Here is a 23,403-nt window from a genome sequence, read left to right on the forward strand (position 1 = left end):
TTTACTATCGGGCAGGGGTTGTGGCAATTCAAAGTGCTACCATTTGGACTGTGTAATGGACCCGCAACTTTTGAACGCTTGATGGAAAGAGTTCTGGCGGACATGCCACGTAGTTGCTGCATAGTGTATCTGGACGACATTTTATGTCATGCAACCAACTTTTCAGGGGCTCTGGAGAGTTTGGGGAAAGTGTTCAATGCTATCCGCGGGGCGGGATTAAAATTGCACCCAAAGAAATGCAGTGGTGCTGGGCATCCGCCACTTCCGTACTTATCTGTACGGCAAGCGGTTCCTACTCAGAACAGATCACGCCTCACTCACCTGGCTGCTGAGTTTCAAGGAGCCTGAGGGCCAGCTGGCTCGGTGGATGGAGACTGTTCAAGATTATGATTTTGAAATTCGCCACCGAGCTGGCCGGTTGCATGGCAACGCAGACGCCTTGTCCAGGCGCCCCTGTGTAGCAGAGCAGTGTCGCTACTGTCATTACACCGAGGCAAGGAGTCCAGCTGCCGCCATGCCAGAGCCTCACATGGTCTGTCGGCTCCAAGTTGGTCCATCCGACGACAATGCGGGTGTTAGGGCGGCGGAAGGTTGTGACCCTCCATCGCGTTCGGCTGGCCCCGTACCGGCCGTTGGCACCGGCTGGAGCTGAGATAGACTGTGAAACAGTGGGCCCCGCGCCAACACTGGTGCCAGCCCCGTCGGCAGCTCCGGAGGCTGCGCTGGCTGCTGTGCCGACTGTCGACCTGCACACCTCGACAGCACAGGTTGCCGGCACATTTGAAGGACTTTGTTGTAAGGACTTGGGTTGATGAGGACACCAACCAGTCTTAGTGGGGGCTGTGTAACGTGCCGGCATAGTCGCCCCATAATGCCGTGCGGCGGGCGCACACTGTTGTACTCTATGTGTTATACCCTATGTGATGCACTAGCGCATGTTCCCTAACGATGTTCCTTACGGTTCTAAGTACCTGTCGTTGTTATGTGTTGGGACAGAGGTTGTGCAGGTGTGTGACTGTAGCACAGTCTGTTCGTGGTCACTTGCACCAGGGCATAAAGCCCGTGCCATTTTGTCAGTGTGTTGTGTTTTAGTGTTAAATAAATAAGCCATAACAAAGATTCCACGCTTCCGTGATTTGTTACAGTATAGATAATAGCTAAAAAATGTAATGGAATGGAGTGGTTCTGCCATGGTAGCATACTACAAGAGTTTGTCTGAAATTAGTAATATCAAAAACACCAAGAAAGCGTAATGTCAAACCATTTGTAACACAGCCAAGACACTTAGATATATTTGCCATTTTAAATCGATGGCGAACATAAATACCGCATGGTTAACATTGTTGGGCTAAAACTAAATTAATTTAACGTCTTATCTCTGCATTACTCGTTAGTTTACCTTTCAGTGATTTTTAACTTGGTTTAATGTCCACTTGAAGAATTGGCCAGATGTTGGCGAGAAGGGAGAGTTAGGTAAGTATGAATGAAAAATCGCTAACTGAGACAAAAACAGCGGTTGATTCTACTGACTGCAGAGTAACCTAGTACTTTCTGATTTCGAGGGTCATACAGAGGATAGTAACGATAGTAACGGCAGGGGGTCTGTGATTGGTCAAACTCCTCTTCTGCTTCTTGCTCTGCTGCAGCTGCCTATGTACGCCTTGGCGACTCGACACAGACAGACTTTGAAGGTTGAACCCGTTTTTATTTTGTATTTTTGCGTACTTTTAGAGCATCAACTTGTACCAGCATACTTTGATGTCAAAATGCGTGCAGGTACGCAAAATGCGTACATGTTGGCAGGTCTGCATGTTTTCTGCATCGTCTACAGACCTGTTGGCTCTCTAGGCAAACTGCAGGGGGTCCAGGAGAGGGTCAGTGATGGCTTTGAGGTGGAACAGCACAAAACCATAGATATGGATATTAGAACAATAAAAACCACCAAAACAATAAAACAAACAACAAATAATAATTAAAAGCTAATTTGACCAAATAACCATAAAGTAACTTCAGACTGACGAAAAGCACAAATAAAAAGCTTTTATGTAGAGTTAAACATCACAATACAGAAATCCCACCAGGATTATAACACAACAACAAGGTAGTACAGAAACAGATTATAGTCCAAAAACAGCTATGGAAGATGATATTGTGATACTAATGATATTGTGTTCATTCTTCAGTACTAATGTGAAATCGCGGTACAAGCTTGGTAGTACAGAAACAGATTATAGCCAAAAACAAGCTATGGAAGATGATATTGTGTTAATAATGATATTGTGCTCATTCTTCAGTACCATAGTGACATCGCGGTGCAAGCTTGAGCATTATGGGCTTTTTTGGCCTAAGTAGGGCATCAAGTTCCATGGGTATCTGAAAAAAATTATAGCAAGAGAGGTAAAGATCAGTTAGACATCCCCATAATATTAGTTCTCAAAAATTGACCATACTATCATTGATCATCATATTTATAATAATATATACGAATCATTTATAATTACATGACATTGGCATTGTAATAAATGTACCACAGAAAAGTTGTCATGTCAAAGATATAGTTTCACTGAAATGATAAACATTAAGATCAGCACACAGTAGTGGCTGCCATCATACTAATATAATACACAAACTCTGAGTGTAATTTAGCTAATATTAACGTAATTATTACCTTAAATATAATCAGTAACCAACATTAAAAGCATTTAATAATAAAAATGTATGACATTTAAAACATTTAGAGGGGCTTTAAAAGTTGCAAATATCAAAGGTATGAAGAAGGTATGGAAGGTATCAAAGGTATGAAGAAGTAATTTGAACTCTTAAAAAAGAGTATGAGACAACAGCTCAATCTTGAGAAGTGATTGCGGATCCAAAAGATATTAGGAATTGATGGCAATGACACTCTCTTACCGGAGTCTCTTTGCATGTCTCCAGGTTGAAGTTTTGGAGCAGCCGTACCATAATCAATTTCACCATCAAAAGAGCAAATCTCATCCCAATGCAATTGCGGGGTCCAACTCCAAAGGGCAGGTAAGTGTATGGATCAATACTCTCCTTATTCTCTTTGCTGAACCTTCAGTAATTAAAACACAGGGTTGTTTATTTAGTAATCACTTACTTGATGAATATTCAACTACTCCGTGAATATTACAGTTTTTCTAATTATCCTGGCGCTTGAGCACTTGACTCCTTAATTTTGCTGTGTCATTTTTCATATAGTATACGATATGAACAGGGGGATCCTTATTTTTTCATAAAAAAAATACTATCAGTGGTAATGGAACAGGTTCTGCGCTTTTCTGGTTCAGTGATCCAGTAGACTTTGCTCTAATCACGTGCTTACAATTACTACATGAATATTACAGTTTTTTTATTCTTCTTTCCATTTTGCTGTCATTTTTGATATAGTGAAGATCTGAACAAAGGGAATTCTTTATTTGGATAGTCCGTCTACAGAGACTTAACAGACAGTTTGTTAAACATAAATTGTAGTTAACAGAGTTTCAACAGACAGTTTGTCTATAATCTGTAGATAGTCTATAGGGGACCATCCAAATAAAGTGTGACCAAAAAATACTATCAGTGGTAATGGGAACAGGTTCTGTGCTTTTCTGGTTCAGTGATCCAGTGGACTCTACCTTTCTGGTTTGAAAGCCTCAGGGGAATCCCACAGCTCTGGGTCGCGGTGCAAAGCGTACACAGGAATGCCAACAAGAGTGCCTTTGGGGATCGTGACTCCATTTATCACCACTGTCTGTTTGCACATCCTCTCTAGACGTGGAGCAGGCGGCCACACTCGCATGGACTCCCAGATGACCATATCCAGATACTCCAGGTGCATCAGCTTGTCATAGGTGACCGGGGCCTACAACAACAACACATAACACTCTGGTGGTACATGAAATGATGTTGATTTTTTTTTTTTTTGCGTTATAATCATTAGTGATCTTAAGTAACTTATTCTAGAGGACAGATAAAGTAAATATTCCTTTCAGACATAATAGAATGAACAGTAGCCTTTACCGTTTTTGAACTTACATTGTTTGGAAACACTGAATCAATCTCCTCTGTGAGCTTGCTTTGAGCTTCTGGATTCGTTGCAATATTGTAGGCAAGAAAACTGAGAGTGGAGCCAGTTGTGTCATATCCAGCCACAATGAAGAGGAATGACTGGGAGAGGATTTCATGATCTGTTAGTCCTGAAAATTACACAACGGAGAGAATTGAGTCTTTCGATCTATGATGTAGCTGTTCAAGGCAAAGCCTAAGATTCTGGTGAAAGGTTGTTGATATTTGAGCCCAGCAGCCAACTCGTGTGGACGAGAGGCCAATCCGACAACATTTCTTTCCGGATTCAGGCAATCCAGGTTCCGTGTGGACGGGCCCTAAATTACACCCCTCCCTCCCTTACGTGCCTCTGGAGCAATGTGTTGATCGGCTGGAATAGTGTATGGCTTGGTTGGAACCACGTTGTTTCCCATTTAGAACTCCAGGACAGGGTATGAACACCAAAGTTTTTTTTTGAGCATACAAACAGAACTGAATTTGACAAAAAGTGTATGAATGGCAGACTCCACCTTTAAGGCACTTAAGGAGTACAGTACCTTTAACAGGTTGATCTTCACTGATTTTCTCAGCTTCCTCATTTGAGATTTGGGAACGTATCATGAGTCGCAGGAAGTCCACTCTCCCCTTTTAACAAACAAAAACATCCTGAGTGAGCAAAACACTACCATTTGCAGTCTAGCATTAATCAGTTTGTGTCCAGATAAGGTAGATCTTTGGTAAACATACATTATCACCCTCTAGGTGCTGCTCCTTAATCTTTTGAAGTGTTTGGTAACAATAGTCCATTATAGATGTTGAAAGAAAACTGATACCCATTTTGTCCATCAGAGGGACCATGGAAGGAAACATAACTGAATGTAAAGAGAAAAGGAGGTTGTGAAGTTAACAGCCATATAAATGTGACAATACAAGTGCACCACAGTAACACAGAGAACTATCTCATTTGTAGTGAGGAAAGTGATTAATTGCTTCATGAAAAAAAGTGGGGGGGCAGGCCTTCAGGTCAATTTGCCATCTATGGTTACTGATCAGGTATTGCATTGATATCAAGGGTCTATAGAAACTTGCAGTGTATACAGACATAAATAAATAACCACACACACACACATACACATATAAATTAATAATAATGCAATACAAGATGTCAAAGCATCGATACAGTATTGTGGAAAATAATATCTGGATCCAGTGATGATACTTTACATTACATTACATTTAGTCATTGAGCAGACGCTTTTATCCAAAGAGACGTACAAAGGAGAGAACAATCAAGCTACGAACAATAGAGACCTAGTGTAACAATAAATACTACTTTACATAAGAATTAAAAAAAAGTGCAGGAATGTAACTACTGTAAGTGCTAGTTAAGTGCTAGTTAGAGGAGATAGCATTAGAGGAAGAATAAGGATAGTTAGAGAAAGAAAGAGGAAGGGAGAGGAAGTGCAAGTTAGGAAAGGAGGTGCTCTCTGAAGAGTTGGGTCTTCAAGAGCTTCTTCAAGAGATACTTGGTTGTTTTAGGACTGCACTGCTGACCTACAATGATCCAGGTTGAGGTACCTATACGTTCTGACATGCTTTAGAGTGGTACCCCAGGTTTTGAGCACTAAGTGGCTTTTGCGACTGCCATGCACATCTGCCCTGAGAAGTGAGGTTGGGATGCCAAAGTAGTGTGAATCAGGGGGTCAGGATTTTGGAGGGTTTGCCTCAGCTAGTTAGCATCGGGTAGGCCTATTAAACCACTGGAGGCCATTTTCTGGCCAAAAAACAGTGTCTCCATAGACTACGATTGAAGTGTGTGTTTGCTTTCTTTTTTTAATAAAGCAATTACAAAATAAATTCTGTTCGGCAATCCTTCACTATATTTATATTTTTGTCATTCTCTGCTACTGATATCACAGTTTGTTAAGAGTTTAGTGTAGAGTTTTAGCCTCCTCACGCATGTATGTCGACAACATAGTTTACTTCCTTATTTCAGAAAAGCGATAAAGGAGACAGGCTGCTGAGTTTTGAGTAGTGTATCTGGCACTGTTACTATCTTTGTTATATCAAAGTCAGACCTGCCTTCTGTTTCTCCCATTATGGTTATCATTGTTTCCTGTCTTTCTGTGCGTCACAATAAAAGGCATGCGGCCAAAAAGTAAACAACAAGCTGTTTTCTTTGAAAAACCCACCAACGTTACAATATAATTATTGTTATGTTCTGTACAATTTAAATAAGTCTTGATTTAAAATGTGTGACAATTTCATTTTTCTAATTACTGCCTGTGTAAGAAAATGCAACAACCCATACTTCCTGTGGGCTATAAATAGAGGTAGTAGCACTTGATTCCAGAACAGTGTTTTCAGAGTAGAAAGTTTGTCCTATAACGGATCACATGGCGTTGGAACTTGCATACTTACTAGCAATGAGAAGAATTGGATTGAACAGGCTGAAATTCATAAGTTTCTTTACTTTGGCAACAAAAGGATCCTTTGGGTTGTTGATGGAATCAGTCTCCACACTGAATGAAGTACTGATCAGAACATCCATATTGTACAAACCAAACATGCTGTGGGTAAAAAAACAACAACATTTAAATGGATCGTCATGTTTGGTGTAAACAGAACTACTATGGGCACCGAGGAGTGTATAGAAATATTAAGTTTTGGCCGGGAAAAAGTTTGACTTACTCTTTCATATTAATTGGTTCCTTTAAGTTTTGTTTTTTCAAGTGCTCTATTAAACGTTCTGCATAATCTCCAACTATAGGAAATACCTGGAAAAACAGAAATCAACACATTTAAAAAGGTGAATAATTTGTATTTGCATTGCATGATCATTTAACCTAAATAGAGCTGATTATTATATCTGAGAGTCCATTTAAGCTTTTGTTCAACTTTTCCTCATCCCAACATGTATATTCATTGATAGATATTTGCAATATAATCATTTTATAAATACAATCAATCAGACATGAATCACCTCTTTCATTCGTCCACTTGTGAATGTTGGAGAGAGGCTATTCCGGATTCTCTTCCACCTCTCATCCTCGACAGCGGTAAGTGCATCAGACAAGGGCCCAGAAAGAATATCTTTCTGCACGCATAAAGTCATATATAAGATGTAACCTCACATTTTGAGAAGAATATTTGTCCAAACATTTACATTTACATTTAGTCATTTAGCAGACGCTTTTATCCAAAGCGACTTACATATGTGCGACTTACAATGTATACAAATTTTACATTTACACTGATGGCACACTGCCCATCAGGAGCAATTAGGGGTTCAGTGTCTTGCTCAAGGACGCTTCGACAGAGAATCAAACTAGCAACCTTCTGCTTACTAAACGACTTCTTTACCTCCTGTACCACTGTCGCCCCAAACATAAGAATAATTTCCCCCTTTTTGAAACCTTGAATGTTCCTTAATGTGCTGCTCTGGTGGCTCTACGTAACATTCTGCAAAACCTCACCATTTGAAATTTACAGTCCTTAAATTCACCAACTTTTCTCTAGAATCTGATTTTGGATTATGTATTTACTGTATCTTGCTGAAACAATTGTTATTCTGTAACTTTAAGAGGGCTTCTACATTTGGTGCTACACTTTGGAAACTACAGGCTGACTACATTTCAGAGGGTGTCCCCATAGTGACTTGCAGAAATCTAATCCTTTTGTGCTTATGGTAAGTACATAGAGGCCCGTTTTTTTAGGACGATAATGGTTGGCGGAAATGGGAGCGCATGCAGTAAAGTGAGCGGTGAAGGTGTGATCAAAGGGCAGAGCCAGGCCGAAGCCAATTAGTGAAAGGTGCGGTTAAAGCCGACCAATAGCATTGTCGAGCAATCCCCTAAAACTGAATGCGTCAGACTAAATTACAATGAAAGAAAATGGCGATATCACTGTGAGTTCTGGACAGTTTTATAAACCCTAGTGCTTCTTCTGTTGTTCCAAACTATTTAATTTGTTGAAACATAATTGTAGCTTGTTGGACCTGTTTTAAAATGTCCTACCACTTCTCTTCAAACTGACTGTTACATTGTTAATCAGGTTAGCCTATGTGATTTGAGCCTGTAAAAAAAAGAAAGCGTTTTGCTCACTTAGATTCCATGACAATCTTAAGTTATTTTATTGAGTTCAATAGAGCCCACCACACGTAGGCCAACATTCTGGAGAATGTATTTTTGGACTAGATTCATACGATGTGAGATCAAAAAGTTCTGAGACTGTCTATAAAAAGCAAAAACTGTACTTGATTTAAAATTTGGCCGCCATCTCCTTTGAAGTAATCACCTTGTGCAGCGACACACTGCACCCGGTGCTCCTGCCATGCCTGCATCTCTCCCTGGATGTTCTGTTCTTATTTCTTATTTCTTCTTATCTTATTCAGCACAATCTACAAAGCGCTTTGGATCTCCTCCACTGGGTCCAAACGGCGACCCTTCAACTTGAACTTCATCTTGAGGTAAAGGAAGAAATCTCAGGGAGCCAAATCCGGCGGGTAGGGGTGGTGGGGAGCGACAATCGCAATCAAAACTTGTGCACTGGGAGTGTGCACGTTGTCATAATAGAGCACCCAAACGCCAGCCGACCATAGAAGAATGGGATTTCCAGGGAGCGTCCCAAGCCTGGCAGGAGCACTGGGCGCGGTGTATTGCTGCAGGAGATGGCAGCGAAATTTGAATCAGGTACGGTTTTTACTTTTTATGGGCGCAGTCTCTGAACTTTTTGATCGCACCTCGTATTAGGTTCATCTCAAATAGCTATGGTATTTGATGTTAATTAGATTGAAATTGTATCCTTTTATCCATGGCTTTTTTTAACTTTTGAACGAATTGCAGGCTATTTGCGTTTCTGCCAGCCGTTATCGCCCTAAAAATAGGGGCCAGAGTCTTCAGTGATCTTAGTAGAGGCACTGACAAATTTAAGGGGAGCACTCTATGTTCCTGTCAAGTATGAGTCATATATTGCAAGCCACAACACAGAAAGGCAAGAACCTACCCTTCTGTTGGTGAAAGTAGTGTAAAACTCCTTGACCATAACTGCTTTTATGATCCCAGGGTCTGCTACCATCAGCACCGGTGATCTGCCCTCAAAGATCCTGAACGACAAAAGGGAAGCTGAAAGCACCACCACCCGATATAATGTGCTGAAACCTGTTATTTGCAATTTTACTCACCCCCACATTTTTCCATATTTTTGGTGACACTGTATGTCAAAGTTGTGAAAACCCTACATGGTGAAAACATAGTGGAAATGAACGTTACAAAACAAAACATAACATACTTTTTTGTATGGTGTCAAAAATGTTCGCCTAATGTGAAACGATTGCTCACTTTAATTATTATTGTTCCAAATGACCCCAGGAATGGCCAAGGTCGAGGTCCCGGAATGCCCAGATTTTTGAAATATCCATAAGGCCAGGTCCCATATCTTAAAGGGAGACCACACATACACAATCCATTACCATATAAATCCCCTTAATGACAAAATGTAGATGTCTGTTAACAGAGCTGATGCCGTAGGGGGTAGGTAGGGGGTCTTAAGGGAGGTGTCATGGACAGAAAGTTCCAGCCTGCCAGAAGTTCCGGATGACGTCCCGATCAGCTGTTTTGCTTTTTCACGTGAATGATATAGAATCTTCTTGGCATACCGAACATTACTCTGGAATTACGGCGATAAATACAATAAACGTGATCAAATAACTTAATATCACGATTCTGTTTATTTAAAGCTCGTTTTGGACATCTGGAACTTCATTTTTAATTATATCAGTTAGCTGCACTCTACTCCTGGCACTCTGAGGTATAGCTGGGTGCTACTGCTAACTAGAGGTGGCACTACTTCAATTACTTTTCATATGCATTTGTACTGCCCGGCTAATAAGAATCACAAAGTATCTCAAAACAACCGCGGTGATATTTAATTGCTGTATTACAAGTTGAGAAGGCACGAAGCAAGACCCCACCTAGCTGTTCTGATTCTTCTTGACCTCAGTGTAGCTTTTGACACAGTGGATCACAACATTTTAATTGACCGTCTCCAGTGCGGTTGGAGTTAGTGGTATTGCCTTGAGCTGGTTCTCATCCTACCTCAGCAATAGAAGTTTTGCTGTGAATATAGGTAATTTTTCCTCCTCATCTGCTAGTCTTTCCTGCGGGATCCCACAGGGTTCCATCCTAGGTCCCATCCTGTTTTCTATTTACATGCTCCCCCTTGGTCAAATTATTCAAAGGCACAACATCTCTTTCCATTGCTATGCAGATGACACACAGCTTTATCTCCCCCTAAAACCTAACGACCGGTAAAATCTAAACAGTCTCTTGGACTGTCTTGAGGACATCAAGTGTTGGATGGCACAAAATGTCCTACAATTAAATGAGAATAAGTCTGAAGTTATATTATTTGGCCCCCCTGACTCCATCAAACTGACCATCAGCAGCCTAGGCAATCTGTCTACTCTGGTGAAGCCCCAAGTCAAAAAACCTTGGTGTAATATTCGATTCTGCCTTTAAATTTGACAAACAGGTCAATGCAGTAGTCAAAGCCAGCTTCTACCAACTCTGCACCATTGCCAAAATCAAGTCTTTCCTGTCACCCAAAGATCTTGAGAAAGTCATCCACGCCTCCATATCCTCCCGGCTAGACTACTGCAATTCCTTGTATACAGGAATTAGCCATTCGTCCCTGTCCCACCTACAACTAGGCCAAAACGCCGCTGCAAGGCTCCTGACCGGTACCCGGAAAAGAGACCATATTAGCCCGATCCTGGCCTCTCTCTACTGGCTTCCAGTGTGGTTCAGGGTTGATTTTAAGGTGCTCCTGTTCGTTTTTTAAAGCCCTTAGTGGGCAGGCTCCGTCTTATATCATCTTAATCTCCTATTCTACCACCAGGCCCCTCAGGTCATCTAACTTAGGGCTCCTGACAGTCCCCCAATCTAAACTTAAATCCAGGGGTGACCGCGCCTTTTCTGTTGCAGCCCCTAGACTGTGGAACAGCATCCCCCTCTCTATAAGATCAGCCCCCTCTCCCCCCTCAACTCCTTCAAGTCCAGGCTCAAAACCTACTTTTTTTCCTTAGCATTTGGATCCCCCTGATTTTAGTTGATAATTTGTATATTTGCTTTCTGTTAGAGGTGTTTCTGTTCTTTTGATGTGTATATATATATATGCTTAGTTGCGTAGTGCGTTGCTTCTGTTTTTTCTATTCGATTTTTTTTTTTTTTGTGATCTTATTGTTTTGTTTCTGTTTTCTATTTGTTTTGATATTTTATTTTATTTTTATGTAATTGTACAGCACTTTGGTAAGCGTGAGCTGTTTTTAAATACATTTGACTTGACCTCTAGAGTTAGCAGTGGCACTCAAGAGTCGTTCGAAAGCCAATATTACATCACCCGGACCCCTTTTGGCACCCGGACACCTTTTGCCATGACATCCCTGTGTCATGTCCGAATCCAGTTCTTTCAGGCAGGGACAACAGAACTATCCAATAGCAATGTCAACAGTGATTTGCGTTTATTACTGTCGCTGAGTTGGTTAATGGCACATTCTCTTAAAAAATATGTAGTTCATAATAACCCCCAGAGCGCTACAGAGTGTCAGCATACGGTGTCTTTAGTGTGTAGGAAACGTGCAAAAATATATCGTGGCTTTAATTACTCTTCTAAGTTGACATAGACATTAAAACTGCTTTTCCAAGTGTTTCTGACAACTCCATCTACTGTCGCAAGTACCAGAGCTCTTTAAGTACATTGAAATTGATGTGTATATACACAAACATATTTGAGACACAACGAGTTTTAAAGTTTGAAGACCTCCCATGTTGCGGGTGGGTGGGCTTTTGCGCACTTTTGCACCCGGGCCGAGAGAAGGGTTGCACTGGACAAGTTAACCATAAATGCCACCGTAACAGAAAACTACGTGCCCCATTGGTAAATGCAACACGCACTGATCGCAGAGAGAAAGCATCTGAACCTGTTGCTGCACTGTTCATACAGGTTACCAACTACCAATCGTCTCCTCCCTTGTTGTAACCGTATTATCAGTTCTTGTGTAGCCTAATATAAAAACACACTAGGACAGAGCCCTTAAAGAACATTCAACAAATAAAATAGTACACTTACATTATCAAGAGCGTAAGAAGCAAAACTAAGAGACTCCACGTCTCCACTGACAAGGAAGGCAGCATATTTATCTATTTCAGTCCGTACCCAGCAAAGGTGTCCTGGAAATAGAAATCTGTGAGAAGTTATTGCCTGGACTAAAGCCGATGAACCACAACATTTAAAGGGTTTACGTGGGCGCTGTAAAAACAGGAAGTGGGCTGGAGTAGGTGTCATGTGATCCTCAGATGCCGACAGAATCTCTTCCCAACTGTGTGCTATCTGGGATGCCGAAACCGGAGTATAGACCAATTATTATTAATTCATTTTTTAACCAGAAAACTATTTGGCTGACTCGGTGTTGTAAATGTTAAATAAACATAAGTATTAAGTAAGAATAAGTAGGCTATATTTAAGCTATTAGTTATTGTGTAGGTATAAAGTACAGAAATAGTAGTGCTATTACATAAGCTTAAGTACATAAAGTACTTAAGTCTAAATTCCACGACTTCAATGACTTGTGTGGTCACATTGTCCCACCTGTATGTAGTCTCTGAAAGGGCTGTGGTGGCCTTTGAAAAGTTGTACAGAACACACTTCTGAAAATGCCAGGTTCAGACACATAAAAGTGAACAGCAAACATTTAATTCCTCTCAAAAGGTGGGAAATCATTTTACTGTATGAAAATTCAATAACATACACTCATGGTGAAACAGATGATGCAGTTCATGACTGATAGAAGAATAGTTTTCTGTACAGTGTTTGGCATTGAGTGTAAAGCTGCAGAAACCATAAAATCCAACAAAAAAAAATACAGTGAATCAACAGCACTTTTCAAAAACACTTAAAAAAAATCCAGAGCAAATAATTCTCGAAATCTGACGGTCTGAGCATTAAACATATAACACAGCTAAAAAGGGAACAAAACAATGCCTGTCAGTTAAAAAACACAACAAGTCATGGGGATTTTGTTAAGCAAATTATGCTTAATGCAATGTTTTTTTTTCTTGTTAAAGTGATGCCCGTATGGCTTAGGAGTGCAGTTGATGTGTGCAAAGGCAATACATTTCCTTCCTCCCACAAACACTGACTAGGGAATTACTACATTCATACTGTTGAGAGAGGAAACAAATCATAACAGAATCCTTCGTTAAAGTTTTCTGTCTAATTTGAAGTCAAATCAAGTGCTTTTGTAGTTGTTGTGATGCTGGGAGGATACTAAGCAGTGGAAAAACACCGCCGGATTACGCCCTCCTTTACTCGCCACTCGAAGGGGAAGGTTTTCTTTGGATACTGGCACTGGTTACTTTGTGAAGCAGTAAACAAGCACACACAGCAGACAGCACTACTCAGCTCTTCATATTCAAAGAAAAGTCCTAAAGAACTTTACATTGAGCATAGGTGACAGGCTGCATGGACATTGTGGATAGTCAGATGTTTGACTCGACTTGGTACATAATTAAGCAGTCGTTCACGCATGGTGTCATTCCATTGAGATCCACTGTGAAAGTGACACGGGAATGGTCTTGGAATGATTTATTTGAGACATAGAAGAGAGAATGTTCTTCCGTAGATGCACTATTCATCATTGTATGACCTGCCCTATCGTTATGGATACCCTGCTTTCAACATACATCTAAAAAAGTAGATTTGAACTCTGGGTTGCACACACAGATGCGATTCATGACTCCATTCTCTTACACACATGTCTACACACTCACACACACAAACACAAAAATAAAACGTGATCGTACACTTCCAAATGTAGTGATTATCTCAGGTGCTTTTGCAGACAAGTTTTTTTTCTTCCTGTGAACAAAAAGTTTTTCTTAATTAATTAATTCATAATTTTTTCCTCTTCTTTTGAAACTGACACAATCACTGATCAGCATGAAAGTACATAAAAACCCAACAAATGACCAGTCTTAAATATCTTATATAGTGCTCGAAGTGAAATGTCAAATGTCTGTGAGTATCTCTCCACTAGTGTCATTTGCTCCTTCCTTCCTTCTTTCCATCCATCCTTCTTTCTTTCCTTCTTTCCATCCATCCATCCTTCCTTCCTTCCACTGCACGATCCCACCAGCTATCAGACTCTGAGCCAAAGCCAGAGGGGCCAGACCCCCTTTTTTTAAAATTCTTTTTGAACTTAGTTCTAGCACCCACTGAGCCCCGGGCCGTCACACAAAGGACGAGAAGCCTGTGACGGGCGTCCGTGAGCCCGTGGCGGGCTGTCCGGCGGGGGTGTACACGCCCCCCACGCTGTGCTGGGTGACCACTGTCTGGTAGTAGGAGTCTGTGTCGCCGCTGGCACACTCCTCGTAGGCGCAGGCCAGCGTCTGCTTCAGGCCCTTCTGCTGCCTCTTCCACGAGTTGAAGTACGAGGGGTCGCTCATGTAGTGGTTCACAAACGAGTGCTTGACCTGGTCCTCCTCGCAGTCACTGTCCGTGGCCTTTGAGAAAAAAGGAAGTGTGTGTGTTTAGAGAGAGAGAGAAAGGGAACAGAAAGAGAAAGAGTTGTGTACTGACATTCTGTGACACATGAGCAGATTGTTTTGTGCAATTGTTTTGCTACGTGCCCCCATTGCAAATCCTGGGATTGAGAGAGTTTAGCTGGAAATCAGATTTAGGGCTTGTCCTCACTTGCTCTACCGGTTGCGCTGGTGCTGTGTGTGTGTGTGTGTGTGTGTGTGTGTGTGTGTGTGTGTCTACCTCTGACTCAGAGGCCTCTGTGGGCCTCTCTGTGAGGGCGGTGCTCTCAGTCGACACGCCGCCATTGTAGTTGTTGCAGATGTCCTCGTCCGAGTAGCGAAGCCCTGCTGGGTTTGGCCGAGGGGGAGATCTGGGAGAGGGAAAGAATGGCGGGGTCAGGGAGAATGAGGCTGGGATACAGGCTGGGGCCTGCCTTCTTCACAGCTGTCCTTATCTTTTAGCAAGGCAAAAAATGTAACACAAAAATGAAGACAAGTTAGCACAACTGCTGGTGTGTTTTCCTTGCTGTCATGATTGCGCTAGTTCTTTTGTGCTGCATTTACTGGTGTTGGTGTTCACACCGCTTGAACTCTTTTGTGTGATCTGGGCTTTTGTTCTGTCCTATTGAGTTACATCTACTGCACAAAAAGGAGGATTCATGTACACAGATCTAAATGGCTGGAACAGGCGTGTCTAGTGTGCAGAGTATCAGGTCTACCGACCTCAAATTTCCATTCAAAACAATATTCCCATTCAACCTCAAAACCATACCAAGATAAAACACTCATGATAAAACAGTCAACAAGCTTGTAAGTACTGAACTAACCTCATGAATAGGAACATCACAAACACACTTGTAAGTACTGAACTAGCCTCATGAATAGGAACACCACATACAATGTTGAAATTTCTACCAAAAGCAGTCAAGGATTCACCAACAAAACTGTGATTAAAAAAAAAACACTATCCCAATTCAATACTGAATTCTGGACTATGAAATAATTCAAATATTGTTGACAGTATTAGTATTAGCATCAGTTTAATCAATTAGTATCAACTTGTCAGCCTTGTATTCATGTATACAGAATGAAAGACACTCATAAAGAGACAAGCTGTTCAATACACAGTGAGAAAACAGGCCTGTCAGGGATATGATAACCTCTCACCTGGTCCCGTTCTTGCGCAGGAAGGTGCTCTTGACGTGCAGAGGTCTGCTGTTGAGCTCCAGCGCTGTGAAGCCTCCGTTGTCGAGGGTGACAGACTCCTCCACCGTTGAGACGGCTTTGCCTGCTGGGAGGTGAAGGTGACATGAGCGTCATCGCCACAGGGAGAGGGGACAAATGGCCAGGGAGAGAGGACAAATGTCCACAGCATGCAAATGTCCACGCCATAGTGTCACGGAAACATAAACTGAATAAATCAAAGAATGTTTATATAAAAAGTTATGGTAGTACAGTGAGGCGATGTTCACACACACAGTTATGACAAGTATGAAAAGGGAAAGCTGTGTTTGGTAGGAATGGCTTCGGTTATGACAAGTGTGACAAGGGAAAGCTGTGTTTGGTAGGAATGGCTTCGGTTATGACAAGTATGGCAAAGGAAAGTTTTGTTTGATAGGAATGGCTTCGGTTATGACAAGTATGAAAAGGGAAAGTTTAGTTTGATAGGAATGGCTTCGGTTATGACAAGTATGAAAAGGGAAAGCTGTGTTTGGTAGGAATGGCTTCAGTTATGACAAGTATGACAAGGGAAAGCTATGTTTGGTAGGAATGGCTTCGGTTATGCATCCCTCCAAACAAATTAATTTAGTCTCTCTAATGCAGAAATATCAAATGGAGAAACAGATGCTGTGCATGTCGGAGGTAAATTGGTAATCTGGTCGATGGCCAGTTAAGTGGTGTAGCCAGCTGGAGAAGGATCATCAGGAGTCACTTCACACTGGATGCTGACCAGGAAACCAATTTATCCCTAACCCTGGGAGCTTGGTGCTGGAAGGCACGCTGTGTCTGCTAGCCTACTTGTAAAAAGTAATTATATATATATGGACTAAAAACACACACACACACACACACACACACACACACACACACACATATATATATATATATATATATATATATAAATAGTTTGTTTCCAGAGATCCCCATGACTAAGAAAATAGTGGATAGATGAGCCGTTGTGCAACACGGATAGATGAACCGAAGAGTAGATCAAAAATCCAAACATGTCTAATTCCTGTGGACACTGCAGGAACAGCAGAAGCCATGATGTAGTAACAGTGCCCTTCACATGTACATAAATACATGAGCAGATGGAGAGCTGAATGCATGAGAGTGTGGGTTAACGGCAGACAGAGGAGTGAGTGAGTGAGTGAGTGAGTGTGTGAGTGAGTGAGTGAGTGAGTGAGTGAGTGAGTGAGTGAGTGGGTATGAGTGTGTGAGTGTGTGTGTGAGTGAGTGAGTGAGTGAGTGAGTGAGTGAGTGAGTGAGTGAGTGAGTGAGTGAGTGAGTGTTTGAGTGAGTGAGTGAGTTAATGAGTGGTTATGAGTGTGTGAGTGTGTGAGTGAGTGTGTGAGTGAGTGAGTGAGTAAGTGTGTGAGTGAGTGAGTGAGTGAGTGTGTGAGTATGAGTGAGTGAGTGTGTGAGTGAGTGAGTGTGTGAGTGAGTGAGTGTGTGAGTGAGTGAGTGAGTGAGTGAGTGTGTGAGTGTGTGAGTGAGTGTGTGAGAGTGTGAGTGAGTGAGTGAGTGAGTGAGTGGGTATGAGGGTGTGAGTGAGTGAGTGAGTGAGTGAGTGGGTATGAGTATGTGAGTGTGTGAGTGAGTGAGTGAGTGAGTGAGTGTGTGAGTGAGTTAATGAGTGGGTATGAGTGAGTGAGTGAGTGAGTGAGTGAGTGAGTGAGTGTGTGTGTGAGTATGAGTGGGTGAGTGGGTGGGTGAGTGAGTGAGTATGAGTGTGTGAGTGAGTGAGTGAGTGAGTGTGTGAGTATGAGTGTGTGAGAGTGTGAGTGAGTGGGTGGGTGAGTTTGAGTGTGTGAGAGTGAGTGAGTGAGTGAGTGAGTGAGTGAGTGTGAGTGAATGAGAGTGTGATTGAGTGAGTGAGTGAGAGTGAGTGTGTGAGAGTGAGTGAGTGAGTGAGTATGTATGAGTTTGTGAGTGAGTGAGTGTGAGTGAATGAGAGTGAGAGAGAGAGTGTGAGTGAGTGAGTGAGAGTGAGTGTGTGAGTGAGAGAGTATGTATGAGTTTGTGAGTGAGTAAGTGTGAGTGAATGAGAGTGTGAGTGAGTGAGTGAGAGAGTGAGAGTGAGAGAGTGTGAGTGAGTGAGTGAGAGTGAGAGAGTGTTAGTGAGCGAGAGTGTGTGCAAGAGTAAGTGAGTACGATAGTGAGCTCTGGAGCATCCTCACCTGTGGAGCCCTTGTGCCTCCTGCTCTGGCCGTGGAAGAGCAGCCCAAACACCACCATCAGCAGCAGGATCAGGCCGCTGAGGGCCAGGATGATCAGGAACCACCACTCCTCGTAGAATGGTGTCTCCAGCTGGGCTACAGGCGGCAAATGAGAGAGAAAAAAATCGAATCATTACAAAAGATTTAAGATGTGATGATGCAATCGTCTGTGATGCATGTTACATGTTATGCTTCTCTCCCAAAAGTACATGAAGAGGGAGAAAATGGGAGTAATCCTGTATCTTGCTATCTACTTTTCCGACAAACACGAGTGAGTCCAAAGTGTGTGCGTTACCGGGGCAACTTATTTGAGGCAGGTCAGCAGTAAACCTCTTCTTGAACCTTAAAAAGTCCCTAACCGTATGGTTGGCTATGTGTTCAAAACAGTTGGCTTTTGGTTTGGGCCCTTGGGAGATCATATGCTGTTTAAACACATAGTGTCTCATTGACTACTGAATCCAAACCAAATGAGGATTGTTATTTCCTTTGCTGTTGGCATGATGCCAGCATTTGCAAGTCAAAAGATAGCAGTGTCAGTATATCAATCAGATTTTGACATCTGCACTTTTACCAAACGGACAACATTCCAGTCGTGCCAAACAAACAGTGTTCAGATACGTGCGGGGATGACAGATGGCTGTCTGGCTGACGCAGAGTGACAGTGGCAGAAGCGCACTGAAAAGCTAGGGCTATGACACCTGTCTATCGATTTTTCAGTTTGAACTGATGAGACACCTGGAAACAAACAAACAAACAAACAAACAAAAAGAATTCAACAAAGTCTGTATTGCCAAACATTCTTTGGCATATGGAGTAAAGTGCACAGCAGAAATGTCATGCGTCACAAACATCCGTGAAGATAAGCACAGAAGCACAACGATGGACCCGGTGATATGCAGGCTGAGACATGCCCAAATTTGGACGGCTCTGATCAACCGGATGATCACTTACTTCACTACGTGAGGTGGCACAAGAGGACAGGAGAAAGAATGCATGACGTACGTTAGAGCACAGGTGTGACATCATTTACAATCATTGAATAAGGAGGGTCAATGGTTATAGTTCACGCTTGCCTCTGTTCCATAAACACAGAAGATAGCTTATGGAAGGAACAACAAGGCAATTAAGGGTAATGCTCAACTAGCCAACTAGGTGAAGGTACAGGAATCCTTGTAGATGTGGCAGTCAGAGCACATACTCAACTCTAGCCATGATAGGCCATCACACTGTCCTATCCTTGGGTACGCGCAGTAAGTGCATCCTTGCCTCTTCCACATCACACTTCTTCATTTCAGGGTGCCTACTTATCTGAGCTTCACCCATCCCTTGGCCACAGTTCAGTATCCATACGGCACCCACTCAGAGCCTAGAACAACACTCGGCTGATCAGCGTATTTAGTGCTTTAATTAATATTAAACTGAACGCTTCCATTTGTTTTGAATTATTGTAAAAATCTCCCCTGGTGCTTCCTGCCTACAGTGTTGGCACCGTAGCAGATGTCTCCACAGAGCTAATCTGAGCAAGAGGAGCACTCAGCAGAGTCTAACGGAAGGGATTGCAAACTGGAGGCAGAGCCCGCCCAGGGGTCAGCTGTATACGTCACTGGACATTACACATGATTCAAAGCTGAGGATTCCGAACAGAGGATTCCTTTAGAGCTGCGTAGTGACCAAAGATTCTGATGATAGCGCGATAGAACTGCTGACAAACTGAAAGACCACTGCTGCAGCATAAGTGGGCACATGCTCAAAAAAATGATGTTTAGGGGACAGAAACACTAGATAAAGGAGAGGGAGCGAGAGAGAGAGAGAGAGAAAGAGGGATGCAGTGAGAAAAAGAAAAAAAAGAGAGAGGACTAGAGATGGTACTAGGGAGAGGTGGAGGTAGAGTGAAATACACAACTGCAATTACCTGACATGGCAGCAGATGGCACACTTGGTTCACCGTAGCCAAAATGGTTGATGGCGAGGACCCGGAACTGGTAGCTGACCCCCTGGCGCAGGCGATCCAGGCTGATGACGTGCGACGTGCTGCTGGGTGGCAGGAGCCTCACAAACGTGTCCCACAGGCCCTCGTCTGGCAGATGAGGAAGAGGAAGAGGAATAAGTAAGGAGGCGAGGAAAGACAGAAGGGAGGAAAAAGGAGGGTCACGTGGGCTGACACCATGATCACTTTGACTACACGTTCACTCAGGTTCAGATCCACTCCCACATTGATGGTCCTGGACTGTTTAAAAAATAAAATAAAAATACACACTTGTTGAAGAAACTTAAGGTGTTGATTCCCAGACAGCGGTCTAGTCATAGGGAGATGCTGTCTGGTAAAAAGGCCCTTTGGAGATGTGGAAAAGTTTTGAACTCTGTTGATTTCAGTTTGTTATTTGATTCTACCCTCCAGTTCAGTTCCAGTGCTGATATTCCAAAATAGAATCCAAGCCGAAACTGCGGACGAAGGTCATACCTGAGGGCCGTGCCTCGATCACGTAGCCGGTGAGATGCCCGGACCCTGCGTTCCCTGGCGCCCAGTGGAGAGTGAGGGCAGAGGTGGACTTGGTGATGGACATCTCTACCGGAGAACTTGGGGATCCTGAAAGCAAGATGAAGAAGACGGGATTGATTTCTCAGTCCTGCACGTGCACGCTCCCATGAAAATGTGCAGTGCGTAAAAACTATCAATCTTGCACCTCTTCATGTAAAACATGGGTTATTTCTTGCTGCTCTCATGCAATCACAAATAACATTCTGTAAGAACAAAAAGAAAATCTACTTTTATTTCATTTTATACATATATTTATAACTTGCGGGAGTCCCACGAGTCATGTCTTTCTACCGCTCCTGCTCCCACTCCCACGTCAGTTTCTTCCCACCCGCACCCACCCACACTCTGCAGTGAAAATTTGCACCCGCACTCCGCACTCTTTTGCACTGGGCCTCACGGGTGCAGGCCTCTACCCTACAGTTCCTCTGGCACTTCTGGGCATTACAAGGCACAGACTAATACATAGGGTAATTCACAGAGACTACTTGCTGAACTTCTGGAACTAGACTTAGAAAGTCACGACTAACTGATGAAATCTACACACTCTACATGTGAAGATGGCTGAACACAAAAATCGCTGTGATATTACATCAGCTGCTCTCCGAGAGTGTGTGCGATATATAAAGCAAGCTAAAAAAAACAAGCACATAGTATATAGCCACTGTGATGGGGATTAAAAAAAAAGAACCAAGGCTCTGTGTTCCCAGATGTAGTGTTGACCTGCTGCAGCACATGACCCGGGTCATATTTCAAAGTCGTGCGCTTACAAATTGAGCTCTGTGATTTCTCTTACTGCCACTGCGCCAGCCTTGATATTTCATAATGAGAATTAATAACCACCTCAGGAGCTGCATAAACAGAGCCATTGGAGGCAGGCAACGTTGCCTCAATGTTTCCTGAACCAGACGCCTACGCTGCAGTGACTTATTGATCATGGCCTAAAGAAGTGCTTCTGTGCCTTAGGTTACTAATGTTCAAACACGGAGAGAATGGGAAAGAGGAGGATGAGGAGGGGGGGGGATGGAGACAGAGTGCGAATAAGAAAGATGGGGTGTGAGCTGGAGAGAGTGAGAAAGAGCTAGAGAAGGAGACAGATGAAGAGTCAGACAACAGAGATAGACATAGATAAGGGGAGGGAGAGAGAGAGAGAGAGAGAGAGAGAGAGGGGGGAAGGGATGGAGAGACAGAGGGGAAGGGATGGGGATGGAGAGACAGAGGGGAAGGGATGGAGATAGAGAGAGAGAGGGGAAGGGATGGAGAGAGAGAGGGGAAGGGATGGAGAGAGAGAGAGAGAGGGGAAGGGATGGCGAGAGAGAGTTAGAGAGATGGAGAGTGTCATGGCGAGTGACACAGGAGGAGAGTGAGAGAGATCTTGCACGCTGAGCAGCAGGTGTGGCAAGCTGTTTGTTTGTTTGTTTATCAGCTTGTTTGTTTGCCAGGGGGGGGAAGACTGATGGAGGTGCGGGTGCGAGGTGAGCTGTCGGCGGTGCTTCTCCCACCTTCCACGGGGCCGGCGGTGATGTTGGCCTCGGCCTCGGGCCCGTAGCTGATGGTCTTGGCCTGCACGCGGAAGCAGTAGGTCACCCCTTTGGTGAGATCCCGCACCTTCAGCCAGCGCTGCCAGCTGCCCCTGATGTCCACCGTCACCACCTTGCTGACACCTGCGGGAGGGAGCGGGACGTGACAGATGGTCAGCTCTCAGCCTCTCAGAGGGGGACCCAAGCACACCCGTTAGAGATACACCTAAGCCTGTTGCATTATTGATGGGATTCAATCAGCGAGGTACATGTTGACACGGAGTGTGAGAAAGAGAGAGAGAGAGAGAGAGAGAGAGAGAGAGAGAGAAGGACAGAGTGAGGGACAGAGAGAGAAAGGGAGAGAAGGATATGTGTGTGTGGGTATGTGGATGATATGATTAAGTCCTGTAATTTGCCTTGCAGCAGGACTCTGTTGTCGTGTGTGGCACGCAGCCTGTCACCCAGTTGCCGGGCTAAAAATGAGTTTTTGTGCGGGGCCAGTTTGGGAGCTGATCGCTGCACAGCAGTTAGCAGTCAGCTCAACTCCTCTGTCAAAACAACTGAGCCAATTACTACCTCACAACAAGCAGCGTGTAGAGAGACAACAGCAGAGTGCCACCTAGTGGGCTCAGCAAAGAAGCTCTATTTCACTACAGAAATTGTATTGATTTGACTTTAAAAAAAGGAATCATTCTGTTTGGTTAAATGAGTGATTTAAAGAGTATTTCTCTCATGATGGTTGGCCCTAGGCAGGTTTTTGCTCAGATGAAAGCCAAACGTTTGCTCTTGGAGGCTCAGGCCTCAGATTTTTGAGATGACGCTCACAGTAAATTATAAACCAACAGACATATAAAAAAACTAAAAAACTAGAAATGTCCCAGCTGCGGAATCCTACCATGGATGGGGGCAGTGGGCTCGTAGACCACCCTGTAGCCCTCCACCACGCCGTTGGGAGACAGAGGGAAGCCCCAGGAGACATTCAGCGTGCTGCTCGTCACCTCCGAGAAAGACACGAAGCTTGGAGCGCTGGGTGCTGAGGGACCAGAACAAACGCCATCTGGGATTAGTTCTCTACACTGCGCATTGATGCAATTTTACACATCTACACATCACCTACCTGAAATAGAAGTAACAAACTTTATAGGTTGTGTTTGTGCACGTGTTGAGTGTGGAGATATTTTAAGCCTGTCTGAGCATTATGAAGAAAGACTGGGAGGGGACAAGACAGTGGGTGCATTTCCATTCAAAATGAGGTCACATCAGGGCTATTTGAATAATTTTTG

At 43.3% G+C, this 23,403-nt stretch overlaps 2 protein-coding genes across 6 annotated transcripts in view; both read right to left on the minus strand.

The window, feature by feature from the left end:
- Positions 1–2,025: 2,025 nt before the first annotated feature.
- LOC105890717 (cytochrome P450 3A27-like) lies at positions 2,026–12,357 on the minus strand. The gene is made up of 13 exons (XM_012816782.3): positions 12,175–12,357; positions 9,387–9,483; positions 9,230–9,282; positions 9,052–9,151; positions 7,031–7,144; positions 6,739–6,824; positions 6,469–6,617; positions 4,795–4,919; positions 4,605–4,692; positions 4,039–4,199; positions 3,639–3,865; positions 2,911–3,073; positions 2,026–2,373 (listed from the first exon to the last, which is right to left on the minus strand). Exons 1-13 carry the CDS (start codon positions 12,237–12,239, stop codon positions 2,284–2,286), a joined length of 1,518 nt encoding a protein of 505 aa, XP_012672236.2. The 5' UTR covers positions 12,240–12,357; the 3' UTR covers positions 2,026–2,283.
- A 425-nt stretch (positions 12,358–12,782) lies between these two features.
- sdk1a (sidekick cell adhesion molecule 1a) overlaps positions 12,783–23,403 on the minus strand; it is a 225,406-nt gene continuing 214,785 nt past the window's right edge. For 4 of the 5 annotated variants that reach the window (XM_031566337.2, XM_031566328.2, XM_031566313.2 and 1 more), the window contains 8 exons: positions 23,016–23,153; positions 22,103–22,264; positions 20,526–20,651; positions 19,977–20,141; positions 18,026–18,160; positions 15,792–15,915; positions 14,866–14,995; positions 12,783–14,606 (listed from right to left, as the gene is read on the minus strand). In XM_031566337.2, coding sequence (XP_031422197.1) covers positions 14,334–14,606; positions 14,866–14,995; positions 15,792–15,915; positions 18,026–18,160; positions 19,977–20,141; positions 20,526–20,651; positions 22,103–22,264; positions 23,016–23,153 — 1,253 coding nt within the window. In that variant the 3' untranslated portion in view covers positions 12,783–14,333. The remainder of the gene's footprint in view (positions 14,607–14,865; positions 14,996–15,791; positions 15,916–18,025; positions 18,161–19,976; positions 20,142–20,525; positions 20,652–22,102; positions 22,265–23,015; positions 23,154–23,403) is intronic. The other variant, XM_031566320.2, reaches the window with a different exon arrangement.

Source organism: Clupea harengus, chromosome 1, assembly GCF_900700415.2.
Source record: "Clupea harengus chromosome 1, Ch_v2.0.2, whole genome shotgun sequence".
NCBI classification, from domain to species: domain Eukaryota; kingdom Metazoa; phylum Chordata; class Actinopteri; order Clupeiformes; family Clupeidae; genus Clupea; species Clupea harengus.

Coding starts and splice junctions, on each gene's coding strand:
- LOC105890717 (XM_012816782.3), bottom strand. CDS start 12,239: ATGCTGCCTTCCTTGTCAGTGGAGACGTGGAGTCTCTTAGTTTTGCTT. Junction 9,484..12,174: donor CTTCTTACGCTCTTGATAAT/GTAAGTGTACTA, acceptor TCTCCCTTTAAG/ATATGGGACCTGGCCTTATG. Junction 9,283..9,386: donor TTGGAACAATAATAATTAAA/GTGAGCAATCGT, acceptor TTCACCATGTAG/GGTTTTCACAACTTTGACAT.